This window comes from Calidris pugnax, unplaced genomic scaffold, assembly GCF_001431845.1.
Source record: "Calidris pugnax isolate Ruff unplaced genomic scaffold, ASM143184v1 scaffold258, whole genome shotgun sequence".
Taxonomy (NCBI): Eukaryota; Metazoa; Chordata; class Aves; order Charadriiformes; family Scolopacidae; genus Calidris; species Calidris pugnax.
The window spans coordinates 19,040-43,788 of record NW_015091020.1 but is presented as its reverse complement, the minus strand read 5'-3'; the positions used below and the strand labels follow the sequence as shown (position 1 = coordinate 43,788).

At 47.2% G+C, this 24,749-nt stretch overlaps 2 protein-coding genes across 2 annotated transcripts in view; both read right to left on the bottom strand.

The window, feature by feature from the left end:
* LOC106896090 (plexin-A4) overlaps positions 1-5,839 on the bottom strand; it is a 113,324-nt gene extending 107,485 nt beyond the window's left edge. The window contains exon 1 of the mRNA XM_014955815.1: positions 5,815-5,839. Within this exon, the coding sequence (XP_014811301.1) occupies positions 5,815-5,839 (25 nt within the window). The remainder of the gene's footprint in view (positions 1-5,814) is intronic.
* Positions 5,840-7,644: 1,805 nt separating this feature from the next.
* LOC106896089 (plexin-A4-like) lies at positions 7,645-24,190 on the bottom strand. The gene is made up of 4 exons (XM_014955814.1): positions 23,987-24,190; positions 12,974-13,070; positions 8,690-8,880; positions 7,645-7,710 (listed from the first exon to the last, which is right to left on the bottom strand). Exons 2-4 carry the CDS (start codon positions 13,053-13,055, stop codon positions 7,645-7,647), a joined length of 339 nt encoding a protein of 112 aa, XP_014811300.1. The 5' UTR covers positions 13,056-13,070; positions 23,987-24,190.
* Positions 24,191-24,749: the final 559 nt, after the last annotated feature.

Here is a 24,749-nt window from a genome sequence, read left to right as displayed (position 1 = left end):
CCTTCTCGAGGGCCTGTCACTGGATTGATCTGCAGAAACAAGCCAAGAAAAAGGAGAATAATCAAACCACCTGTGTAAACACATCAGCATCTTCTCAGGTGAGAGAAGAGGCGATATCAAGTCTCTTTGTGACCACTGGAGACACTCATAATTATGAATGCTGAACAGCTGAGGGAACAAGCCTATTCTAGATACATCATTAAGATCATCCCCTTGCAAATATATATCACACATTTCCCAGCTTCAGAGTATCCAAAATTCTGCCCAAGATCTCCTTTACTCCCTTTTGGCTACTTGCAAAGCATCCAGAGATGAGTAGGAGTTGCTCTACTAGTTCCTAGGTAGGAACAGGGGTTTCTGATGGTGCAGCTGAGCTCTGAACTTTATAGACATGAGCCACGGAAAGGCAGGAGTGGGACATGGTGGAAAGAAATAGGACATAGAACAAGAAAAGAACATGAATGGTTTCAGCCAGCCACTTTAAATTCTAAATTCCCAGCCCAAAATACATGGAGCTTTTGATCTGTTCTGGAGGGAGATATTGGTCAGGCATCACAAACTGAGCTGAAAATGTCCACCTAAAAAAAACGCTTAGACACAACAGAAACAGCATGTCAGGTTAGGTACGGAGTAGGTGGATGGAAACTGAGACAGCAGCAGCCATTGTTCTGTGCCAACACAAATTTCGAGCTCCAGCTGCCCTCACAGAAGAGCTGGGGCCAAGGGAAGGGCAGACATAGTTATGGGTGGCTTATTTGTGGGTTGGAGAACTCTTGACTGGAAAACCCCCGAGGCCCAGCTTGAGATGAGTGGCTATCCCAACAGCCCTGCTGGCTGCTGGTGTGATGTTTGCAGCCCAGTCTGGACCATCATCAGACCCTAAAAGCAATAGGATCTCTGTGTCTTGCTCAGCAGTGGCTGTGTTTGGCAACAGAGCTAAAGCACCACCTGGATTCCAGAGCTCACCTCTCCCTTCCACTGCAGAGTCTCACCCTGCACCCAGAGTTGTCCATTTGCAATATTTCTGGCCCATGCAATGCAGGAACATTGGGTATGAATGCAGGAAAACACCCTGAATCCCATCCATCACCCTTGTTCACAGCCAGGTGGAAGTTGGCATTGGCGTAGTCTCCTCGATGTTGAAACTTTTGGAGTAGGAATAAAACCTCCCTTGTTCTGATTTTGTAGGACTTTGTGGAGTAGGGTAGATGGTTGGACTCGATGATCCCAAGGGTCTCTTCCAACCTAGATGATTCTATGATTCTATGATTCTATGAAACAACCCAGAAATCACAGGGCTGCCCTAAATTATCTCTGTTCTGCCCTTCCAATTATTCCCCGTGCCCGAACGCTGTGCCACACAACTGGCCAGTTGAAAGGGGCTTCAAACGTTGCTTTCAAAGGGTATTCCCTGCTGGCCATTCAGGATGCCATGGATGCCATCTGCCAGTCTTGGCAAGGCTCTCTCCACAGTGAGGATGGGGAAATTCCCTGTCTCAGGTCCGTACCCGCCGGCCGATGGTTCCACTCTGCCAACTGGGAATCTAGGGCTGGCAGCTAGACCCTTGCATAGCATTCAGACTGGCAGGGAAATTCAAGGCACTGGCATAAGCAGAGCTGCTTTTGACTGGTTCCCAGCACCGAGCCTGGCACCAGGGTCAGCCCAATTTCCACCCAGAGGCCAATTTTCAGAAGGTCCATCCTTAATAAATGGAGAGAGATGCTGGCACCTCTAGGGGATGTTTTATTTTAGGATATTTAATTTTAGGTGCCGTGACCACCTCCTGAATGAGTGTGTCTTCACTCTCATTATACAGGGAATCTAGAAGGATTAATAATTTAATAGCATAGATGATCACTGTGAGGGTGGTGGAGCACTGGAACAGGTTGCCCAGGGAGGTGGTTGAGGCCCCTTCCCTGGAGATATTCAAGGTGAGGCTCGACGAGGCCCTGGGCAACCTGGTCTAGTTGGGGGTGTCCCTGCTGACTGTGGGGAGGTCGGACTAGATGACCTTTGGAGGTCCCTTCCGGCCTGGGCAATTCTATGATTCTATGATTCTATGATCACAGACAAGTCCTTGGACCTTTAGGGTTTTGTAGCGTAGACACAACCTCTGTAGCACAACACCCCTGCAATGGCCTCCTCTCAGGTCCAAATACCGCTTGAGTCAGGAAAATCAGAACCATGGAAGGTTTTATTCCTACTCCAAAAGTCAACAAGATAGTTAAGTCCTAAAAAGAAAATAGCACAACATTTATAAATCTGACAGGTGAAATGATTATTTGGGTTGGCTGGAGATTTGACCTTTGGATGAGACTGACAGACAAGCAGAAAATGGATAAAAAGAGAAAGTAAGAGAGAGGCGTTTGTGGTTATTTTCCAGGAAATGAAGAAACTATCTTAAAAAATCAGAATGAAAATGGAATTTCTGTTCCAGGAGAAAGGAATATAATACCGATTGTCTCAGCTGGGGGCTCAACATTGAAAACTTGAACTATTTTCCAAAAATGGTGATTCCAAAATATTTTCATTCTGAATGATTAATATCCTCCAAAATATTTTCATTCTGAATGATTAATAAACATCTATTCAAGCAAAGTTTTCTGTTTGAAATACTTATTTTGCTGACGTCAGTTAATCCTCACCTGATAAAACACCTTATATGAATGATGCTGGAAGGCTAGAATATATCACCATACCAAATGCAAAGTACTCAAAGACAGAAATATCTGGAAGGCTAGAATATATCACCATACCAAACGCAAACTACTCAAAATGAAGACAGAAATACAGGCTAAAATTCCCAGATTTTATTTTATTTCCGTATGTTTTAGACCCACTGTGTCAGTGAACTGCTTTGCCCATGGAATATTTTGGTTATGTCTTGTGGTATTAAACTTGCCACCAAAAGGTTGTCACTTGTTCTAGTAAGTTAGGTGTCCAGTAAGGCAGGTTTGTAGTTAATTAGGGCTCACCTATGCTTGAAAGAGCTTGTTATCACTGGAAGTACATCTCATAGCAGGTCAAAAGAGGACTTTTTTCCTCGTATGACTAATGTCATTACCCTGCGTAAAAGAAGGTGTAGTGGTGAAAAGGAACATCTTGCTAGAAAAGTCCTTTTCTTTAGTCTAGGGATGAGTTTGAGACAAAAGTTCCACTCAAGAAGCCTCAAAATATCTCAGTGGAAACATTATCATCCTTCTTCCATCTCTGTCTAATGCATGAAATTTTCACATATTCCTGCTATGACTCAAAGAGCATCAAGAGAAAACTTCCCGGAGTGAAGCCAGCACAGCACCTCCCCGTGCCATTTTAATTTGTAGCAGCCAGCTTCAAAACACGCTCATTTCCTTAGAAGTGGAGGGCCTGGGGTTATCCCAGGAGCGTGTGGGAGGGTTTTTAACCCCAACTCGTTGCGCTCCCGTAGACGCACACCAGAAGAAGGTTTCACAGCGACAGAGAAGGAGCCTGTTTCTATCACAATTGCAAAAAATACAGAACAAGACCTGTCAGTTTTGGAGAGGAAAATGCAGGCAGGGAAACAAAAGCTGCCAGGAAGCCTCAGTTTTCTCTGGAAGACCCAGAGCTGTGCCATCCCATCACCATTTACTCCTTCATGCTGCGACTTGTCCCTCTTAAAGGAGGTTTTGTGGCTCAGCGAGTCTCTAAATCCCTTAATTTCACTAAGTGGCAACAGAAATGCAGCTCTAGCAAACACGTACAGGTTGTGGGAAGCTGTGTGCTCCCTGTGAGTGTGTGTACACGTCTGTGCAAGCGTGAGTACATGTGTTGTTTCTCCTCCTTCGCCTCCACAGACGCTGCCCTGGCTCCTGGCCAGATGGTCCCACCAAGCGCTTCCCCACATCCCATTAGCTGCAATGTCTACCCAGTCACTGGAGATTACTTCCACACTAATGGCTCAGAAAAAGGCCTTCCCAGAGCTACTTATGACTGCACCAGGCACTTGGAATATTTCATGAGCGAATATTGCAATGATCTGTTGGAGCTCTGGGAGCTGTTGGAGGAAATGCCAGCAGAAAGGGAAGTGCATCCCTTGTGGAGCTGTAGGGTGGAGAGTGAGAGCTTTGCACTTCATAAAGAGACTGTACATGCAGAGCTGGGGTCAAAGCACGGCAGAGAAACGTGGATGGACCTTCAAAACATCATATTACTGCATGGGCAGGTCCTTGTGTTTTGGACTTCTCCTTTAGTTGGTCATCCGTCAGCTTCCCAATACCGAATTCTATAAATCTGTGCAAGAATTCTGAATCTTTCCCAATGTTTGAGAATCTGAAAAGACTCAACAAAGGTTTCCCCCAGCTATCTTCAAAACATCATACTACTGCATGGGCAGGTCCTTGTGTTTTGGACTTCTCCTTTAGTTGGTCATCCGTCAGCTTCCCAATACCGAATTCTATAAATCTGTGCAAGAATTCTGAATCTTTCCCAATGTTTGAGAATCTGAAAAGACTCAACAAAGGTTTCCCCCAGCTCCCAATAATTTTCAAGGCCTTAAAGCTGAGCTTTCAGATGTAGCTGCTTATTCTGGCTGTTTGGATTTTGTTTCACAGCTTCAGGTGTTTCAGGTGGGCTCAAAAACTACCATCCCCAGATAAATCCAAGTGCCGTGGAAACCTTCTCCTTGGAAACATCAGAATGAGCCTGGAACTCCAGAAGTCCAAATGTATGAGTACTTTGGTGACTGATGAATGTCAGGAAGATGGATCAAAACGCAAGCAGAGGGGTTCTTATCAGTGGTATATCGGAAAACCAGATTCTACCCATCCTTGGCTTTCACGAAACTTTCATGCATGGGCATTGGTTTAGAGCTTGCTTATAACACCCACACTTTTTGATTCTTAACCAAATACAATTGAAAAGCCTTTCTTGCTTTCTAGGAAAATAACCCACTAAATTATTCATATTAAACCACAACCGTGAAGGCTGGATTTTCCTCCTTTGCATTTTCCCCTTATCTTCTCTATCTCGTTTTCCTCTTTACTTATCTCATTTGCAAAATGAGGCCCTGGCCACCCTGGAAGGGCACTCAGGTTGACCAAGGCATGACAATTGAGAAATGCTCAAGGCAGGAGGCAGTTGTTAAGGACAGAGCCCTCATTTTCAAGACTTAGAACCATCCTGTTGCCTGCCCTGTGTCTCTGAAAATGGTGCCCGTCATTATGGCAAAGGCATCCTAAGACAGCAGACAAAAAATCACTTCGGACTGGAGGCTTTATTTCCCTCCCTTGCCTTTTTTTTCCCTTCCTCTGCTCCTTCTCTCTATGGTTTTTCTATTCTCTTCTTTCCCCTTTTCACCTTTGATCCAGCTCTTCCTTTGGCCCAGTCGACACATTCAACAGGAAACCTTCTAAAGGACACCTTTATGCTGCAGGTTCCTTCCCCCCATCCTGGCCCTCATTCTCTCTTTCTCACTTAATGGGAAAGTTCCAAGTTTCCAAGAGTCCAGGCGTAACCCCATCTCCTCCTTGAGCTTTCAAAGGGGAAATCTGACAACTGTACAGGGCTTTCTTTGTTCTATGTGGACTTCTTTCACCACGCAAAGTCAGCCAGGCAAACAGAAGAGTGTTACTTTGTTGGAATCAGTGGAGTCTTGTTTTCTTCTGGACATGGACTTTGTCCATGCCATGCTGCTGGGAAGCATGAACTACAACCTGCACTACTCCTTGACCTCCTGTCAGCAAAGCTCAAAACACTCTGGGCTCACTCAACATCTCCTTCTCAACCATCTCCTTCTCTCTGGTTTTAAGAGACAGTTGCGCTCATTTGAGGTGCCCCAGAGCAACTTGTCTCACCTTCAGCTGCTACTAAAGCCTTCATGTCTCCCAATAATTTTCAAGGCCTTAAAGCTGAACTTTCTCACTCTCTTTCTCACTTAATGGGAAAGTTCCAAGTTTCCAAGGGTCCAGGCATAACCCCATCTCCTCCTTGAGCTTTCAAAGGGGAAATCTGACAACTGTACAGGGCTTTCTTTGTTCTATGTGGACTTCTTTCACCACGCAAAGTCAGCCAGGCAAACAGAAGAGTGTTACTTTGTTGGAATCAGTGGAGTCTTGTTTTCTTCTGGACATGGACTTTGTCCATGCCATGCTGCTGGGAACACCAGAAGAAGGTTTCACAGCGACAGAGAAGGAGCCTGTTTCTATCACAATTGCAAAAAATACAGAACAAGACCTGTCAGTTTTGGAGAGGAAAATGCAGGCAGGGAAACAAAAGCTGCCAGGAAGCCTCAGTTTTCTCTGGAAGACCCAGAGCTGTGCCATCCCATCACCATTTACTCCTTCATGCTGCGACTTGTCCCTCTTAAAGGAGGTTTTGTGGCTCAGCGAGTCTCTAAATCCCTTAATTTCACTAAGTGGCAACAGAAATGCAGCTCTAGCAAACACGTACAGGTTGTGGGAAGCTGTGTGCTCCCTGTGAGTGTGTGTACACGTCTGTGCAAGCGTGAGTACATGTGTTGTTTCTCCTCCTTCGCCTCCACAGACGCTGCCCTGGCTCCTGGCCAGATGGTCCCACCAAGCGCTTCCCCACATCCCATTAGCTGCAATGTCTACCCAGTCACTGGAGATTACTTCCACACTAATGGCTCAGAAAAAGGCCTTCCCAGAGCTACTTATGACTGCACCAGGCACTTGGAATATTTCATGAGCGAATATTGCAATGATCTGTTGGAGCTCTGGGAGCTGTTGGAGGAAATGCCAGCAGAAAGGGAAGTGTATCCCTTGTGGAGCTGTAGGGTGGAGAGCGAGTGCTTTGCACTTCGTAAAGAGACTGCAGATGCAGAGCTGGGGTCAAAGCACGGCAGAGAAACGCGGATGGATCTTCAAAACATCATACTACTGCATGGGCAGGTCCTTGTGTTTTGGACTTCTCCTTTAGTTGGTCATCCGTCAGCTTCCCAATACCGAATTCTATAAATCTGTGCAAGAATTCTGAATCTTTCCCAATGTTTGAGAATCTGAAAAGACTCAACAAAGGTTTCCCCCAGCTCCCAATAATTTTCAAGGCCTTAAAGCTGAGCTTTCAGATGTAGCTGCTTATTCTGGCTGTTTGGATTTTGTTTCACAGCTTCAGGTGTTTCAGGTGGGCTCAAAAACTACCATCCCCAGATAAATCCAAGTGCCGTGGAAACCTTCTCCTTGGAAACATCAGAATGAGCCTGGAACTCCAGAAGTCCAAATGTATGAGTACTTTGGTGACTGATGAATGTCAGGAAGATGGATCAAAACGCAAGCAGAGGGGTTCTTATCAGTGGTATATCGGAAAACCAGATTCTACCCATCCTTGGCTTTCACGAAACTTTCATGCATGGGCATTGGTTTAGAGCTTGCTTATAACACCCACACTTTTTGATTCTTAACCAAATACAATTGAAAAGCCTTTCTTGCTTTCTAGGAAAATAACCCACTAAATTATTCATATTAAACCACAACCGTGAAGGCTGGATTTTCCTCCTTTGCATTTTCCCCTTATCTTCTCTATCTCGTTTTCCTCTTTACTTATCTCATTTGCAAAATGAGGCCCTGGCCACCCTGGAAGGGCACTCAGGTTGACCAAGGCATGACAATTGAGAAATGCTCAAGGCAGGAGGCAGTTGTTAAGGACAGAGCCCTCATTTTCAAGACTTAGAACCATCCTGTTGCCTGCCCTGTGTCTCTGAAAATGGTGCCCGTCATTATGGCAAAGGCATCCTAAGACAGCAGACAAAAAATCACTTCGGACTGGAGGCTTTATTTCCCTCCCTTGCCTTTTTTTTCCCTTCCTCTGCTCCTTCTCTCTATGGTTTTTCTATTCTCTTCTTTCCCCTTTTCACCTTTGATCCAGCTCTTCCTTTGGCCCAGTCGACACATTCAACAGGAAACCTTCTAAAGGACACCTTTATGCTGCAGGTTCCTTCCCCCCATCCTGGCCCTCATTCTCTCTTTCTCACTTAATGGGAAAGTTCCAAGTTTCCAAGAGTCCAGGCGTAACCCCATCTCCTCCTTGAGCTTTCAAAGGGGAAATCTGACAACTGTACAGGGCTTTCTTTGTTCTATGTGGACTTCTTTCACCACGCAAAGTCAGCCAGGCAAACAGAAGAGTGTTACTTTGTTGGAATCAGTGGAGCCTTGTCTTCTTCTGGACATAGACTTTGTCCATGCCATGCTGCTGGGAAGTGTGAACTACAACCTGCACTATTCCTTGACGTCCTGTCAGCAAAGCCCAAAACACTCTGGGCTCACTCAACATCTCCTTCTCAACCATCTCCTTCTCTCTGGTTTTAAGAGACAGTTGCGCTCATTTGAGATGCCCCAGAGCAACTTGTCTCACCTTCAGCTGCTACTAAAGCCTTCATGTCACATCTGCCAGCCCTATGCGAGCAGGTCAGATGCTCTGGGGTTGCTCAGACTGCACTAGCAGGCTGTGTTCATGCAACTGATTCAAGTCTACATTGACTATTTTGGGAACTCTGACACCCTGCTCACCCCTGCGTTGTAGACACCAGAAGTTGTGTGCCTACCTTTGAAGGCCACCATTGCCTCCCATCCTCAAGGTTGCCTGGGGCTTTTCCTGACCCAGCAGAACTCAGCCCTGACCTTCCCCTCACCGACCCAAAGCCAAATCAGGAAAATAAAGGAAGGAAAGGGTACGAGAGGGAATGACCCGGCTTCTTGCAGGTCCATGACTTACATCCGTGATCTTGGGGTTGGTGCATTTGCCCTTGGTGCTGGACAACTCCAACCACTGGCTGTCCTGGGCTGGGCAGTGCTGCTTCAACGTGCACTGGTTTTGCCCCTCACACCAGCCACATTCGAAGTCTGGGTCGGCTTTCAGGCAGAGTCCACAGCTGTCCCGCATGGCCCCGCACTTGTACAGGTGAACTGCAGGGAAAGGAAAAGAGAGAGGACCTGAGAGACGCAAACAGCATGGGAGAGTGGTGGGACGTCAGAAGGAAGAACGAGGAGCAAGAGAGGGGAAAGTGTTCTGGGCTCCTAGTCCCAGAGGCAGGATCAGAACTTGCGGAGGGCCACGAAGATGATCAGAGGACTGGAGCACTTCTCCTATGAGGACAGGCTGAGAGAGTTGGGATTGTTCAGTCTGCAGAAAGCCCCTTCCAGTCCCTAAAGGGGGTACAGAAAATCTGGGGAGGGACTCTTGATCAGGAAGTGTAGTGATGGGACAAGGGGGAACGGTTTTAAACTGAAAGAGGGGAGATTTAGATTAGATATTAGGAAGAAATTCTTTCCTGTGAGGGTGATGAGACACTGAAACAGGTTGCCCAGAGAAGCTGTGGCTGCCCCATCCCTGGAGGGGTTCAAGGCCAGGCTGGATGGGGCTTTGAGCAATCTGGTCTGGTGGGAGGTGTCCCTGCCCATGGCAGGGGGCTGGAACTTGATCTTTAAGGTCCCTTCCAAACTAAACCATTCTGTGATTCTCCAAGGTGGTAAATAATGGGGAAAAAAACCACATTTATATTTTTCTTGAAACAAACTGCACTTGTCAGAGTTCATTCGCCATGCAAGATATTTTTGGAAGCTGAGAGCAGAAGGAAGGATGCTGTCCTCAGCAGGGTGATGGACTGCAAGCAGGAGGTTAGTGGAAAAGGAAGGACTTGGCCTCAGTCCCTTCCTTTTTCAGAGGCTGTCTGAACGTCAGGCAGTGCTGCCCTTAACCAGTCTCAGCCTCAGCTCTTCATCCTAAAATTATTTTCTAGACCTGGTCTACCCACAGTGTAAACTTGGGCATTTGTCTGGTGTGAAACCACCCAGAACTGGGTGCTACGGTGATGCCATTCAGGTTTCCCCCTTAACAGAAATCCTAAGAGATAGTAGAAAATCCACGATGGTACACTATGAGGCTGAACTCAGGGATTCACAATCAGCCTGTCCCCTTTCTTCAGCTTCAGAAATTCAGTCTGCTTTACAATTTGAAGTACTAAGTTCATCCTCCTCTAATACAGCCAGCAATGATTAATGCTTAGCTCCATCTTGGGCTGCTAAGTGATTAGAACCAGTCAAAGCTCTTTCCAGATAAAGCCTAAAAATGTTGCAGTCCTCCTACGAAATAAGATCATGTTCTTTATCCTTATTTTACAAATGTGTAAACTGAGGCCTGGGTTGCACAGGAGGCTGATAGCAAAAGTCTCCTCCCTGAAGATGAAGACAGCAGAATTGAGGCTTTCAGACTTGCTTTTTTTTTCTTTCTGTTTTTGTGGGCGTGTTGATGGATTTCTTTATAATATGGGGGCTTTTCCCTTTGTGATTCTGTTTTGCTGTTTCAGCAGGTGACCAAAGTCTTGTCTGTGCTTATTACTATTCACAATCCTAAAGCTCAAAGGATTTGGATATGTGTGCTGAAAAGCTCTGGCTGTCTTTTCATACCTGGATCCCAGAAATCATCATGTATTAATTAATGCAAGGAAAATCTCACAAACTTTTTATCTCTCCAGGTTGGGTGTGAGAAAAGTTTGTAAAAAAGCTGTCAAGAGCAGGGTGCTACAGGTCTCCTGGGATACAGCCCTGTCCTTCATTTTCTGTTAGATTCCCTCAAATTTGCTGAGTTGCTGAAATTTGCAGGCACCTCAGTGGGCTTCATAGAATCATAGAATGGTTAGGGTTGGAAGGGACCTCAAAGATCATCGAGTTCCAACCCCCCTGCCATAGAATGGTTAGAGTTTGAAGGGACCTTAAAGATCATCCAGTTCCAACCCACCTCCCACCAGACCAGGTTGCTCAAAGACCCATCCAGCCTGGCCTTGAACCCCTCCAGGGATGGGGCAGCCACAGCTTCTCTGGGCAACCTGTTCCAATGTCTCACCACCCTCAAAGCAAAGAATTTCTTCCTAGTATCTAATATAGATAGGCTTGGTTTAGTTTAGCCTTTCAGCCTGCCAGCCCAGCCCATTTGGCAATGAAAGTAGTGGCATCTTGGCTGCATTAAGGTGGTGTAACCCAGTGCAACTGCACTTAGAAAGGCACTGGGTCTAATCCTGCCTCTGCCTCTCCCTCTCATTTTTCCAGAGAAGAAGGTCTACTTGGTTGCAGCACTGTCCAAAGCCCTGCCAGGGATTTCTATTTGATCGTAACCTCTACATTTGTGTTAGTAAATAAAGCTCTCTGTGGCCTCGAGAGCATGTCACATACCTCCATGTGGTATATCTATGTGCACATGCCTAAGGTCTTCTCCTGACCCAAAACATGACGGTATCATCAAAACTGCTCATTTGGGATAGCTGCCAGCCAATGCCACTTCCCAAATTTTTTCCTAGTCGTTACTTACAATCTTTTTGGGTTTGAATAACCCATGCACTTGTAAGAGACTGTGTGAAAGACTAAGCACCACAGATGTTTCTTGAGTTCATGCCCTGGTCTGGTTTACATTACCAGCACAGACATGCCTAAAGACACAATCATCATGATTATGAGACTGATTTTACTCCTGTATCACCTAGGACAGCTCAGTACTGGGTTCATACTCTTTGTGTGGACCATGTTGCATCAGGAACCTGTTCCACACCAAGACTATAGTAGACCAACATCATAATGGTAGCAGAAAACTAAGCAGGCCCTGGGCAAGTGCCCAAACCCACACCTTCAGCTCATAGTTGAAGACCAGCACAGTTCATGGCACTGTTTGAACATGGGCTGTGCCACATTGCTGGGTGCCAGGGCTAGACAACAGTCTCCAGCCTATTGTGTTTACTGGGTGTATTTAACCTCCAAGAGCCATAGTTTTGGGGAAGACAGCACAGGACCTCTTGCATTCAGACTGAGTATTAAAACCCCAGCAGAGAAAGACATCCCAGAGGTGAGTACAGGGAAAGAAGGACAAGAAAGGGTCATGCCATGTGGAGAATTGCCTTCTATATTGCTCTCCAACTTCAATGTGGCATTGGTGGAAACCTCACCCACCACCTCTCAGTATGAGGGAGGGTGTGAGAGGAGCACGGGAGTACCCAGTGGGGAGAGATGGAATGGGAGAAGATGTGGAAACCATCCAAGAAAAGAGAAGGTAAAGCGAAGGAGGGAGAAACTTCTGAGAGGTGGTGATGTGAGAAGGAGAGGTTTGAGCTGTGAATGCAGAGCAGCCAAGAGGAGACGTTGTCTGAGGGAAAGGCCTCAGGGTGGCTGAGGGTAAAGAACAAGAAGAAAGAAGAAGATGCGAATGGATTGTCCATCTCCAGCAAAAAAAATGCCTGCATCAGGGTTGAGGCTGGATGTGCAACATCCCTCTGTGAGGGACTTCTGAGAGGTGGTGATGTGAGAAGGAGAGGTTTGAGCTGTGAATGCAGAGCAGCCAAGAGGAGACGTCTGAGGGAAAGGCCTCAGGGTGGCTGAGGGTAAAGAACAAGAAGAAAGAAGAAGATGCAAATGGATTGTCCATCTCCAGCAAAAAAAATGCCTGCATCAGGGTTGAGGGGAACATCAATCCTGAGCCAACGGTGGTAGTTAAATGGAGTCAGGCTCTGGGCAGGAGGTGGTTTTTGGTCCTTTACTGTTATCGTTTCATTTTGTTCAGACTTTTCCCACTGGTGAGCTGCAGCCTTTCTCCTCCCCCTCTCCCTTCCCCGGTTCGTTATAACATCATTGCCTCTGAGCCCAATCTCCTGGCATGTTAACTTGAAGAGCATCACTGCAGGAGAAATACAAAGGGGGAGAAAGCTGGAGAGGGAGGGGAATGAAAACAGGACACAAACACGGGGGGAGAAGTGGGAGGCAAAGAGGATGAAGGAAGAGGGAAAGCAACACAAGTGGGAGGGAGAGTTGTATTTCTCAGGTGCAAAGGGAGAAGCGGGGGGAGCAGGAAACACAAAGCACAGGCAAAAAAAAAAAAAATTGGTAATTTGCAGAGTGCAGAGAACAAGTATGCACCAGACAGCATGGGGAGATGGTGGCGGCTTTGTTAAGTGCAGGGAGCGATGTGGCCCGTTGCTAAGGTTACTGCTTCCAAGGACAAGTTGAAATAACTCTTTACCTTTGTTCTGTGCTGGGTTGTCAATGTTGAAATTCCCGTTCCACACGACCGTCAGCTCCACTGGCAGGCTGTTGATCTCCATCCCCTCGTACGAGTACTAGAATTGGGAGAGCAAAAACAAAAGAAGACGAAACGCAAACTCAGACTTGGATGGTACCCAGAGGTAGGGAGGGGTTGGGATGGGATGAGGTAAGAATCTTCAGCCTGGAGAAGAGAAGGCTCCAGGGAGAACTTAGAGCCCCTTCCAGTACCTAAAGGAGAGATGGGGAGGGACTCCTCATCAGGGAGTGGAGGCATAGGACAAGGGGTTATGGTTTTAAACTGAAAGAGGGGAGATTTAGATTAGTTATTATGAAGAAATTATTTGCTGTGAGGGTGGTGAGACACTGAAACAGGTTGCCCTGAGAAGCTGTGGCTGCCCCATCCCTGGAGGGGTTCAAGGCCAGGCTGGATGGGGCTTGGAGCAACCTGGTCTGGTGGGAGGTGTCCCTGCCCAGGGCAGGGGGGTTGGAACTGGATGACCTTTAAGGTCCCTTCCAACCCAAACGGTTCTGTGATTCTAAGAGTTTGTGCTGCAAGGTGTAACCAAGAGAAAAGGAGCTGTCACCTACCTCCTCACCAGCCATTACCTGACAGAAAGCCACGGGATGCTCTCAAAGTTGTGATTCTCAGTGGAGCAAGCTGTGCTCCTTTCAATAGCCTGCTTAGCCATTAGGTGAATATTCCATGATTTAAGCATGGTTGCATGTGATGGGACTTATCTTGGAAATCTACCTTCTAGTTGTTGAGCACAGCTCTGAAGAATATTTTGCCAACTCCTGGGTACACCTCTAAAGTGAACATTATGGATTGGGGTTCTACCATCCAAATATACCTCTGCCATGTATTCCATACATGCTGAGCATATATGTAAGGTTATCTACACTACTGATATTGTGAAGAACTCTTGGAAGCTGATTGAGGTCTCAGAAAGCAGGGAACAGCCATATCATGGAAATACCTTAAAAATGGGGAAAATGGAGGTTCTGTGTAATTATAGACCTGTCATCCGAACTTGGCTTCCCAGAAAGAAAGTACATCAAATTATTAAACAATCAATTTATAAGCACCTGCAAGATGATAAGGTGATAAAAATCAGCCAGCATAGATTTGTCAAGAACAAATTGTGTCAACCCAATCTAATTTCCTTTTTTGACAGTCTTAATGGCTTTGTGGATAAAGGGGAGGCAGCAGATGTGATTTATCTTGATTTCAGTAGAGTTTTTGCTACCGTCCTACAGGAGATTCCCATAAACAAACTAAGGAAATATGATCTAAAAGAAGCCACAATAAGGTATATGCAAAAGCTGCCAAAAAAAAAAAATAAAATAGAAGTTAATTGGGCGTTTCAAATGGAGTATTGTCCTGGATCTGGCATTATTCAGTATTTTCACTACTGGCTTGGATGACAGACTACAGATTTCATGAATGACACAGCTCTGGGAAAAGGTGTGAGAACATCCCAAAGCAGGGTTAAGAATTCAAAACAAACTTGACAAATTGTAGAACAGGGCCAAAACCAACAAAGTGAAATTCAGTACGGGCAAGTACTGAGTATTCTTCAGTAGGAGGAATCAACGCAAACAAATATGAAATTGGAGTGACTGGCCAGTGCTGCAGGAAAGGGTCTGGGGACTGCTGAAGATCACAAACAGATTGTGAATCAACAATGCCATATTGCTGCCAAAAAATTAAGCAAATCTCCTTCGGGGATGTGCTAGATAGATGTTGTTACATACGTAAGCCCCAGGAGGCAATTATTTTTCCCTACTCAGACCCAAAAAGGCGTCAGCTGGAGTAGGGGGTATCCAGTTTCCAGCAAATATGTATGAAGAAAGCCACAAAAATCTTCTGAGAGAGTTGGAGAGGCTTAAACAAACACTTGTCAGGCACAGTCAAGGTACACAGAGCTGGTCTTAATGAAGGAAATGGAAGCTGATCTCTGGAGGCCCTCTCCACTCGGAGAGCTCTCTGGCACATGGTACTTTGTGTATTTTTTTTCAGCTAGATTTTGGTTTATCACAGGGTTCACACAGTTGCCCGTCAGATCCCACTGCCCACTTCCACCAAGACCTCCCCTCCAACACTTCGGCAAAAAGTCTCATAATAAGAGAGGAGGTGGTGGCTTACAAGACAGAATGGGAAGAAGGCAAGAAGGAGAGACAAACTCAATGTCTGCTGCTATTACTGACCACAGCACACATAAGGATTCACCCTCCTGAGATCACGAATCTCACACTGCACTGGGATCTACAGCGGGACGAACTCCCACTTTTAAAGAAAACAGTGATTTTCCCGCTACAAGATTAAATACAATTCCAGAAGCTTGTCTGGTTTGGTTGGGTATGTCTCAAGAGACCACAAAAGAGCTCCCCGCCACTTAAAAGTCTCCGTGTGGTTTTCCACGGAGATGCCAAAGCTCTGAGCCTTCAGAGGCAGGGTTTTCTGTATCCGTTAATTGGCGTATAATTGCGGAGTAAATGGTAGACGGTGATTTCTGTCCATTACGGCGGAGCGAGCGCTAGTTGCACGGTGATTTCTCTTTGGACAAACTAAAGGCAATTAGCCACTAATCTGCAAGACTCTGCGATTACGATCTAGTTGTAGGGTATTTATGGGTTTAGGCTTCGTGGTTACCATGGAAGTAAAGAGCGGCCGCAGGTTAGCGGAGCCCTTTGTATAAATTGGGCTGGACCCGCCAACCTCACTCAGAATTAGCATTTTTATGACACTTCTCGGTGTCGCTGCCAGTGAGATGGAAGATGATGCAGAGCTGCTTGGACTCACAATGTTGGGTTTTCACAGCTTTTTGGAGCTGGGAGCAAGGACGGGGGAACAGGACTGGGAAGGAGAGGGCTTGAAAAGTAAGGAATAATTCACAGAATCACAGAATCTTCTAGGTTGGAAGGGACCTTAAAGATCATCTTGTCCAACCGTCAACCTAACTGACAAAAATAGACACCCACACAACAAACAAGGAGCATCATCACTAAACCATACCTCCCAGCACTACATCAACCCGTCTTTTGAACACCTCCAGGGATGGGGCCTCAACCACCTCCCTGGGCAGCCCATTCCAATGGCTGATAACCCTTTCAGTGAAAAAATTTTTCCTAATATCCAGCCTGAACCTCCCCTGGTGCAACTTGAGGCCATTTCCTCTCGTCCTGTCGCCTGTGACTTGGGATGAAACCAGCTGGGGGTTGGAATGAGGATGCTCTCTGTGCCCGGAGAGCTCAGACAGCTCTTGGGCTGCGACGGCAGCGAAACAGAGCAATTTGCAAAGTAACAGCCAAGTAAACGCTCCGTCGTCTTCAGACCACAGGAGCTGCTAACTCATTGTGACCCCTCTTCAAAGCCCGCTGAACTCAAGAGGAGCCTTTGAAAGGGATCCGCTCGGCTGTAACAATGAGATGGAAATATGTTTCGGAGAAGAAAAAAAGGGATGGTGTATCGATCTCCAGGACTAACAGCGGAGCTTCCCGGATCCTCCTGCTAAGAGCATTCTTTCCATTAGGGTTTGTATGGATGTGATGCCTCGCACAACTTTCTCCAGCGCAGGCAAAACTGCTGAAAAGATGTAAATCTGGCCCTTAAGTCTGCCAGATCCGGATTCCTACCATGCAAATCAAATCAAAGCAGAAAATTACCGGCAATTTAGAGGCCCAAACTGAGAAAGAGAGGTTGCCTTTCCAGAAAGGCAGACTGGCTCTCATCAGGAAATGCCCAAAAGCTGCTAGAAGGAGCTGTTGTAACTCACAGGAAAGACACAGAATGTTTTGAACTCCCAAGCACCAGTTCTTTGTCTCTAAAACTCTTCACCAGCATCAGATACTCCTGCAACATGGGCTGGGCCCATCACATCACTTGGCCATTTTGCCGTGTTGTCAGTGGTTGAACATATTGCACGCGAGCTACTACAAACACATCGACTGTTTGTCTACGAACATCCCCGGGCCAAGAGGATGGCTGCAAAATCACAGCTCTCAGTTCTACAACAGCTAGGCAAACATCACGGAAAGATACTTTGCACATCAGAAATCTCAAATTCCTGGCTGCTCTGGGCATCCCATTGCTGCAGGCACTCTGCATTAGAGGAACTCAGCTTGACAGACCTATGAGCCACGCAGTTTGTGCAAATCCATAACCGTGCTTGACCTGTTGGGATGGTGCATCACTGGGTAAAGCCCTCTGGGAGTTTGTTTGGGCACATAGAGGATGATAAATGAAGAGCAGCTCCATGATGTTTCTCCCTTGTACCTTGAGCATGTCCATTAGTGGGGAAAGACCTGCAGGCAAATGTCCTTTTACTGGTATTTTAGTGTTGTCTGTTTTCCCTGATGGCATAAAAGCACGTCTTGTGGTTAGAGCTTTGGTCTGGGGATTCATTCCTGTATCTGGCTCTGCCACTGACTCCTTGTGTGATCCCATGCAAATCATTCAATCCCTCTTTGGGTCAATTTTCCAGCCATAAACTTTAGGCAAAAAATTTCTTGCCCACAGTCATTCCTTCTTCTTTGGACTTTTTGCTTCCCAGGTCTGGGACTGAACGGCTGGGTATCAGCCAGGACAATAGAGTCCATATCATGATGGAGGTTTCTCTGTGATGTTTGAGTGGAGATAATTAATAATAAAGCATCATAATCATCGTAGAATAGTTAGAGTTGGAAGGGACCTTAAAGATCATCCAGATCCAACCCCACTGCCATGGGCAGGGACACCTCCCACCAGACCAGGAGGTAACCCTTTCAGTGAAAAAATTTTTCCTAATATCCAGCCTGAACCTCCCCTGGTGCAACTTGAGGCCATTTCCTCTCGTCCTGTCGCCTGTGACTTGGGAGAAGAGACCGACCCCCACCTCTCTACACCCTCCTTTCAGGTAGTTGGAGAGAGCAATAAGGTCTCCCCTCAGCCTCCTCTTCTCCAGGCTGAATAACCCCAGCTCCCTCAGCCTCTCCTCATAAGACTTATTCTCCAGACCCCTCACCATCTTTGTCGCCCTTCTCTGGACCCGCTCCAGCACCTCAATGTCTTTTTTATGGTAGGGGGCCCAAAACTGGACACAGTACTCAAGGTGAGGCCTTGAGTCTGCCACTCAGGAGCTTTGCAAACGTCTTCTTGGCACAGCACTTCGCAAATGCTGGTTGGGAATGGGAAAGAGCATATATATATATAAAGAACCACCAGGGACTCTTAAGTCTGGAGTTGAGTCTGGAGGTGCCTGAGAAAGGGCTACCTCAGCAGAGCCTCACATGTGTGTGTGTGTGTGTGTGTGTGTGTGTTGGGATTTAGCTGTTAGCAGAGCCTCGACAGGGCTGCCAAGGGACAGGCAGCTGGAGTCCCCCCAGAGCCTTTCATCCCACCGAGGATCCAAGCGCCAGCAGCAGGAGCCCAGCTGGGATTTCAGATCTTCTCCGTCTGCGGCACCGGGGGCAAGCACATATTAGACTTGTTAACTCGGCAGACTCCATCCCGAGCTGGAAACGGATGCGAGGGAATAAACAACAGGATCCCCAGTGGAAGAGCTCCGAGGATGAAACCAGCTGGGGGTTGGAATGAGGATGCTCTCCGTGCCCGGAGAGCTCAGACAGCTCTTGGGCTGCGACGGCAGCGAAACAGAGCAATTTGCAAAGTAACAGCCAAGTAAACGCTCCGTCTTCTTCAGACCACAGGAGCTGCTAACTCATTGTGACCCCTCTTCAAAGCCCGCTGAACTCAAGAGGAGCCTTTGAAAGGGATCCGCTCGGCTGTAACAATGAGATGGAAATATGTTTCGGAGAAGAAAAAAAGGGATGGTGTATCGATCTCCAGGACTAACAGCGGAGCTTCCCGGATCCTCCTGCTAAGAGCATTCTTTCCATTAGGGTTTGTATGGATGTGATGCCTCGCACAACTTTCTCCAGCGCAGGCAAAACTGCTGAAAAGATGTAAATCTGGCCCTTAAGTCTGCCAGATCCGGATTCCTACCATGCAAATCAAATCAAAGCAGAAAATTACCGGCAATTTAGAGGCCCAAACTGAGAAAGAGAGGTTGCCTTTCCAGAAAGGCAGACTGGCTCTCATCAGGAAATGCCCAAAAGCTGCTAGAAGGAGCTGTTGTAACTCACAGGAAAGACACAGAATGTTTTGAACTCCCAAGCACCAGTTCTTTGTCTCTAAAACTCTTCACCAGCATCAGATACTCCTGCAACATGGGCTGGGCCCATCACATCACTTGGCCATTTTGCCATGTTGTCAGTGGTTGAACATATTGCACGCCAGCAACTACAAACACATCGACTGTTTGTCTACGAACATCCCCGGGCCAAGAGGATGGCTGCAAAATCACAGCTCTCAGTTCTACAACAGCTAGGCAAACATCACGGAAAGATACTTTGCACATCAGAAATCTCAAATTCCTGGCTGCTCTGGGCATCCCATTGCTGCAGGCACTCTGCATTAGAGGAACTCAGCTTGACAGACCTACGAGCCACGCAGTTTGTGCCAATCCATAACCATGCTTGACCTGTTGGGATGGTGCATCACTGGGTAAAGCCCTCTGGGAGTTTGTTTGGGCACATAGAGGATGATAAATGAAGAGCAGCTCCATGATGTTTCTCCCTTGTACCTTGAGCATGTCCAATAGTGGGGAAAGACCTGCAGGCAAATATCCTTTTACTGGTATTTTAGTGTTGCCTGTTTTCCCTCACAGCATAAAAACCAGTCTTGTTGTTAGAGCTTTGGTCTGGGGATTGATTCCTATATCTGGCTCTGCCACTGACTCCTTATGTGATCCCATGCAAATCATTCAATCCCTCTTTGGGTCAATTTTCCAGCCATAAACTTTAGGCAGAAAATGTCTTGCCCACAGTCATCCCCTCTTCTTTGGACTTGTTGCTTCCCAGGTTTGGGACTGAATTTTTATGGCTGGGTATCACCCAGGACAATAGAGTCCACATCATGATGGGGGTTTCTCTGTGATGTTTGAATGGAGATAAATAATAATAAAGCATCATAATCATCGTAGAATAGTTAGAGTTGGAGACCTTAAAGATCATCCAGATCCAACCCCACTGCCATGGGCAGGGACACCTCCCACCAGACCAGGAGGTGTATGTACGACTCACAGCCCTGTGCTTGTCTTCCTTTGGCCACCCATAAATGTGTTTTCATCATGATTTCAGTGAATAGCTCCTCATTTTTTCCCAGCTCTGGGTTGTTGTTTTTTATCACAGCCTCCACCCTGTGAGCCATATCACAGAGTTCAGATGCCTCTGAGATCTTTTGCTCAAGTGCAATGATGTGACAAATAAAACAGATTTGCTTTCCCTGTCCCTGTGTTACACAGCACTTTTCAGCTGTACCTTCTCGGGTCTCTCACGACACACAGACCTGTGAAGGGCTTGAGGCAAACTATCAGCAGGGATTTTGCTGCTAGAAATCAGCGTGTGCTGCCCGTGTGTGCCATGGGCAGGCTCAACACTGAGCAAGAACGTGGGCTTGGTCATTGAAGGAAGTAATGGTAATGAGCATGGCGTGGTCAGGTGGGCCATCTCTCCCCCACCTCCCCGTTCCTCATGCCAAAGGTTGCTAATATTGGGCTGATTGCAAGTGCTGGGCATCCCACTGCTTCCCACTGGGGACGTTGCTCTCTCTCTCCTAATAGATCTAGCAATTTCAGCCGTTTCTGCTGATGTTTTTACTTACTTATTTATATGCCTCCTTAGTTCTCCTCCTTTTCATTTCCTCCCATCACTCTGTGTCCAGACTGTCGGCAGAGCTATCATAAGTGCAATAAGGAATGGCAGGCAGGGTCTCTCCGAGTGATAATTGCGTGCCTTGGGTGGTGTGATAGAGGACAAAGCCCAGAGCTGAGACTCTCAAACCACTTGACAAGAACAATAATTGTCCCGAAGCGCGCTGCCTGCAGTGACTTATTGCTGTTATCAAATGAAATATCTCCAGGAAAGACAGGGGGGAGAGATGGAGCTGGCTATTGACTGGACCAAGCACCTCGGTACCATCAGTGCTGGGTATGACACTACTGACAGACCATGAGATAGGCTGGTCCCACCTGGGTGTCCTTATAACATCTCTTAACTGAAGCTGGAGCCACTTAGAAAATCGCCTGCTGAAGATGGTTGTGATCTCAGCTCCCCTGGTATAAATCCTGAGGGACCAGGCTGTTGGAGAGCAAGAGTTAAGGCTTTTTCCTGATCCTGCCCCGTGTGAAAGGAGGAAAACTCCTGCGTGTTGCAGAAATTATTCTGCAAGAGCTGAATTTGAGCTCATCCGTGCCTAGCGTATGGTGGGGAGGGGGGTAGATCTTGAGGCTTACGAAGGAAAACAAGCCAAGAGTGATTGCTTAGTCTAGCATGCATCACCAACAGAAAGATCTGCTGGCAGGATAGCATCCCTTCGGGGACACACCATCACAACACATCCTCCCACCCTCCTTTGGACCTTCTCCAAGCCTGCAATGCAGGTGCTACATTCAGTGCCTCCTCCAGCAACTCTGCTGAGTGAAAAAGCCCTGTCGGAGGGGGCTGATTCAATTTGCAAACAAGCTCCTGCGGCTGTTTCTAAAGCCAGGTGACCCTTGGAGCAGGGGCTCATTGTATCAGGGTGGCTTCAGACTGAATGCTAATTCTGGCAGGGAAGGAAATAATCACGATGGAGACACATCTACAGCACTCCTTCCCTATTGTCTGCATCCTCTGCCACCTGCTCAAACAGAGCCAGGGCTTCTCTGTTCCCTTTTTGTATCTGTGTGAATGTTTCTTTCTTTTGTCTGGTTCTCCCTTCCACATTTCTTTCTCTCAGCGTCTGGCAAATTCAGAGCAACAATGATATAACATTTCCCGGGGAAAAAAAAAAATAATAATAACTCAAATCAGAGAGTCAAAGTCTCTTCAAAAGAAAAGGGAAGAAAATGGAATAAAAGAGAAGGAAAGAGAGGAAAAGGGAGAGGGAAAGGGAGAGCTGGAGGCAGAAAACAGGATGGAAAAGAGTGGAGTCTATTTCAAAATAAGCCTCTCTCCCTGGAGAAGAGAGAGGTCCACCTGAGCCACCACCAAACATGGGACAGGATGTCCTCCAGACACCTCACAGCAGCAAGGTCACGGAGTGCCTTGGCATTAATGTGAGACTCAGCCCTGCCACCCTGCGCAGCTCAGGGGTAGCGTGGAGTGTTCTGGCATCAAAACAAGCATTAAAATCGACGTGGGGCTGTCACAGCATTCAGGCATCCCAGGAGCAAACCCTTCTGGAGATGCATGGAAGCTCCTGTCCCAGGTGCCAGCAGCTTCTTGGAGCATGCAGACAAACACCATTACCTCTGGAAACCACACTCCTGTATTAGATAGCACAGATTTGGATGCTGAGAAAGACATTCCAGGACTGCTGGGGCAGCCTAACTGTGCTTAAAATCATCCTGGGATACCTCACGCTGATGCCTATGTATGCCTGGAAATTCATGACTCTAAAGGGTGGCTGCTGTCTTCCTCACTAAGACTTTTTGGACAGACACATAAAGACTATCCAGGTCAGACACATAAAGACTATCCAGGTCCGTATAACACCCTTTAGCTGCAGGCTTTCGCTATTGTAAAAGAAAAAAAAAAAATATATATATTTTCATTCTTATACGAATTAGGTTTCATGCTTTCTTATGTGAAACCTCAAACCTGGATGCTCACGGGCCACTAACGGGTAATGAAAATCAGGGGGAGGGGAGAGGGACAAAAGGAACAAATAGGAGAGTGTCACGGGGAAGTTGCTTGTTTGCAACAGCTCGTAAAATGTGTGAGCTGCCTATAATCTTCAGCATGTTGCTTAATGCAGCAGAATATGTTGTGATGGATTTTAACAAGCGCTGCCCGGCATGGAGTGGCAGAGCTGCACTGAAGTGGCTAAAGCCTGTAATTAGCTCTTTGACTAATAAATCATCTGGTAGCAGCGGCAATGACTCAAAACGCGTGTCTGCGAGACACGAATCTGACGGAGAAACCTCCGGAGAAGCAGAGACCACCACTGCATGTAGGCACAGCTCCTGGCAGATGTCGGTGTTTGCCCCCAGGATGCGGTGACATCTCCCATGGGCTCCCTGGGAGGGGGGTTACTGGTCCTGCACTGCGGATGGGGAAGCAGAATTGGGCAGAGGCAAAGGGACTAACCGAAAGTCACGTGGTGAGTCAACGACTGGAAGAAGGTTGGACTCAAGCCTTCAGCATCTCACCCTTCTTTGGACCCGTTACAAGCTGACATCCATCAGACTGTTTATATGTGGTTTTACATGTCCCATCACCAAACCCCCACATAATAACCTCAATTCTCAGTGTTGATGTGAACACCCTTCCCCTTTGGAAACCCTTTTGAATGCACACAAGGATGTGGCATCGCGAGGACATGGGTAGGTCAAGCGGCAATTAATGCCCATTGGGTCATGGCTAAGGTGACCCAGCATGGCCAAATGCTGAGGTCCAAGGGCAAGGATGTGGCATCAACGAGGACATGAGTAGGTCAAGCTGCAATTAATGCCCATTGTGTCATGGCTAAGGTGACCCAGCATGGCCAAATGCTGAGGTCCAAGGGCAAGGATGTGGCATCAACGAGGACATGAGTAGGTCAAGCTGCAATTAATGCCCATTGTGTCATGGCTAAGGTGACCCAGCATGGCCAAATGCTGAGGTCCAAGGGCAAGGATGTGGCATCAACGAGGACATGAGTAGGTCAAGCTGCAATTAATGCCCATTGTGTCATGGCTAAGGTGACCCAGCATGGCCAAACGCTGAGGTCCAAGGGCAGGACCAACTACTGTGTGGTGACACCAGCCAGCCTAAGATGAAAAAAGGGCAGTTTGCAAGCTAACAACCAGCCTTTCCTTGACTGGAGCTGAAATTGTTAGGCAATAAGGTAAAAAGGGTTGCAAGGCAACACCAGATCCCACTGGGACCGTGCTGGGACACCTCTCCCAAGCTCACAGGTCTTGCTCACCGATGTGTTCTGGCACTGCACGCTGGAGCTGTTGAACCTCAAGGCGGGCACCCGCTGCTCGTTGCCCTGGATGTTCAAGATGCACTCGTAGCCTCGCTGGCCCGACTGTGGCTGGGGCAGGTTCTTGGCCTTCAGCGTGATGGGCTTGATGACTTCCACCGGCACCAGGATCTTCTCTGCCTGCAGGAGCTGGGGACAGTCCTAAGGGAGAGAGAAGACAAGGCGACAAGTCAGCACATGGGTTTCCCAGCCCCAGGTGGAGACCTCTGATGTTTCTCAACCTTCTCACTTCACGCTTCGCTTCCACTGATTAGAAACCCTTTGCATCTCCCTGGGCTTCAGCCTATTATAAGGGTATTCAAGGAGCGTTACTGGGAAGGCTCAGATAAAGAGGTGAGGAAGGATTTCGTTGACAGTCCATCCTGTCCTATCTCCCATGTTCACACAACAGACTTTCAGCCTTCAGGACCCAAGGAGGCTACCTCTGGTGCCTTTTAATACCTGCTGTGCTAATCAGGTAGTGGGAAAGCAACCGTCTCCCATCCAGGGACTTACCCTGGCCTCAATGCCATGACATGAGAAGTGAATAAAGCAAAAATCTGAGCATAATTCCTCACCTCCCCGACAGCCAACGCACCACTGTACAAGAGGCACGTCTCCACCTAGCTCCAGCAAGGCAGGTTGTAAACTACAGGCTCTGGGCTTTTAAAAAAGAGAGTTTGTTTTGGCTTAGAAGGGGAGAGAGTATTTATTACAGATGAAT

Excerpts from the sequence above, each read along its gene's own strand:
- LOC106896089 (XM_014955814.1), bottom strand. The coding sequence starts at position 13,055 with ATGGAGATCAACAGCCTGCCAGTGGAGCTGACGGTCGTGTGGAACGGG. Across the intron at positions 8,881-12,973 it reads CAACCCAGCACAGAACAAAG|TTCACCTGTACAAGTGCGGG; the intron begins GTAAAGAGTTAT and ends CTTTCCCTGCAG. Across the intron at positions 7,711-8,689 it reads CCAACCCCAAGATCACGGAT|GATGCCTTTGCCATAATGAC; the intron begins GTAAGTCATGGA and ends CTGCTGTCTTAG.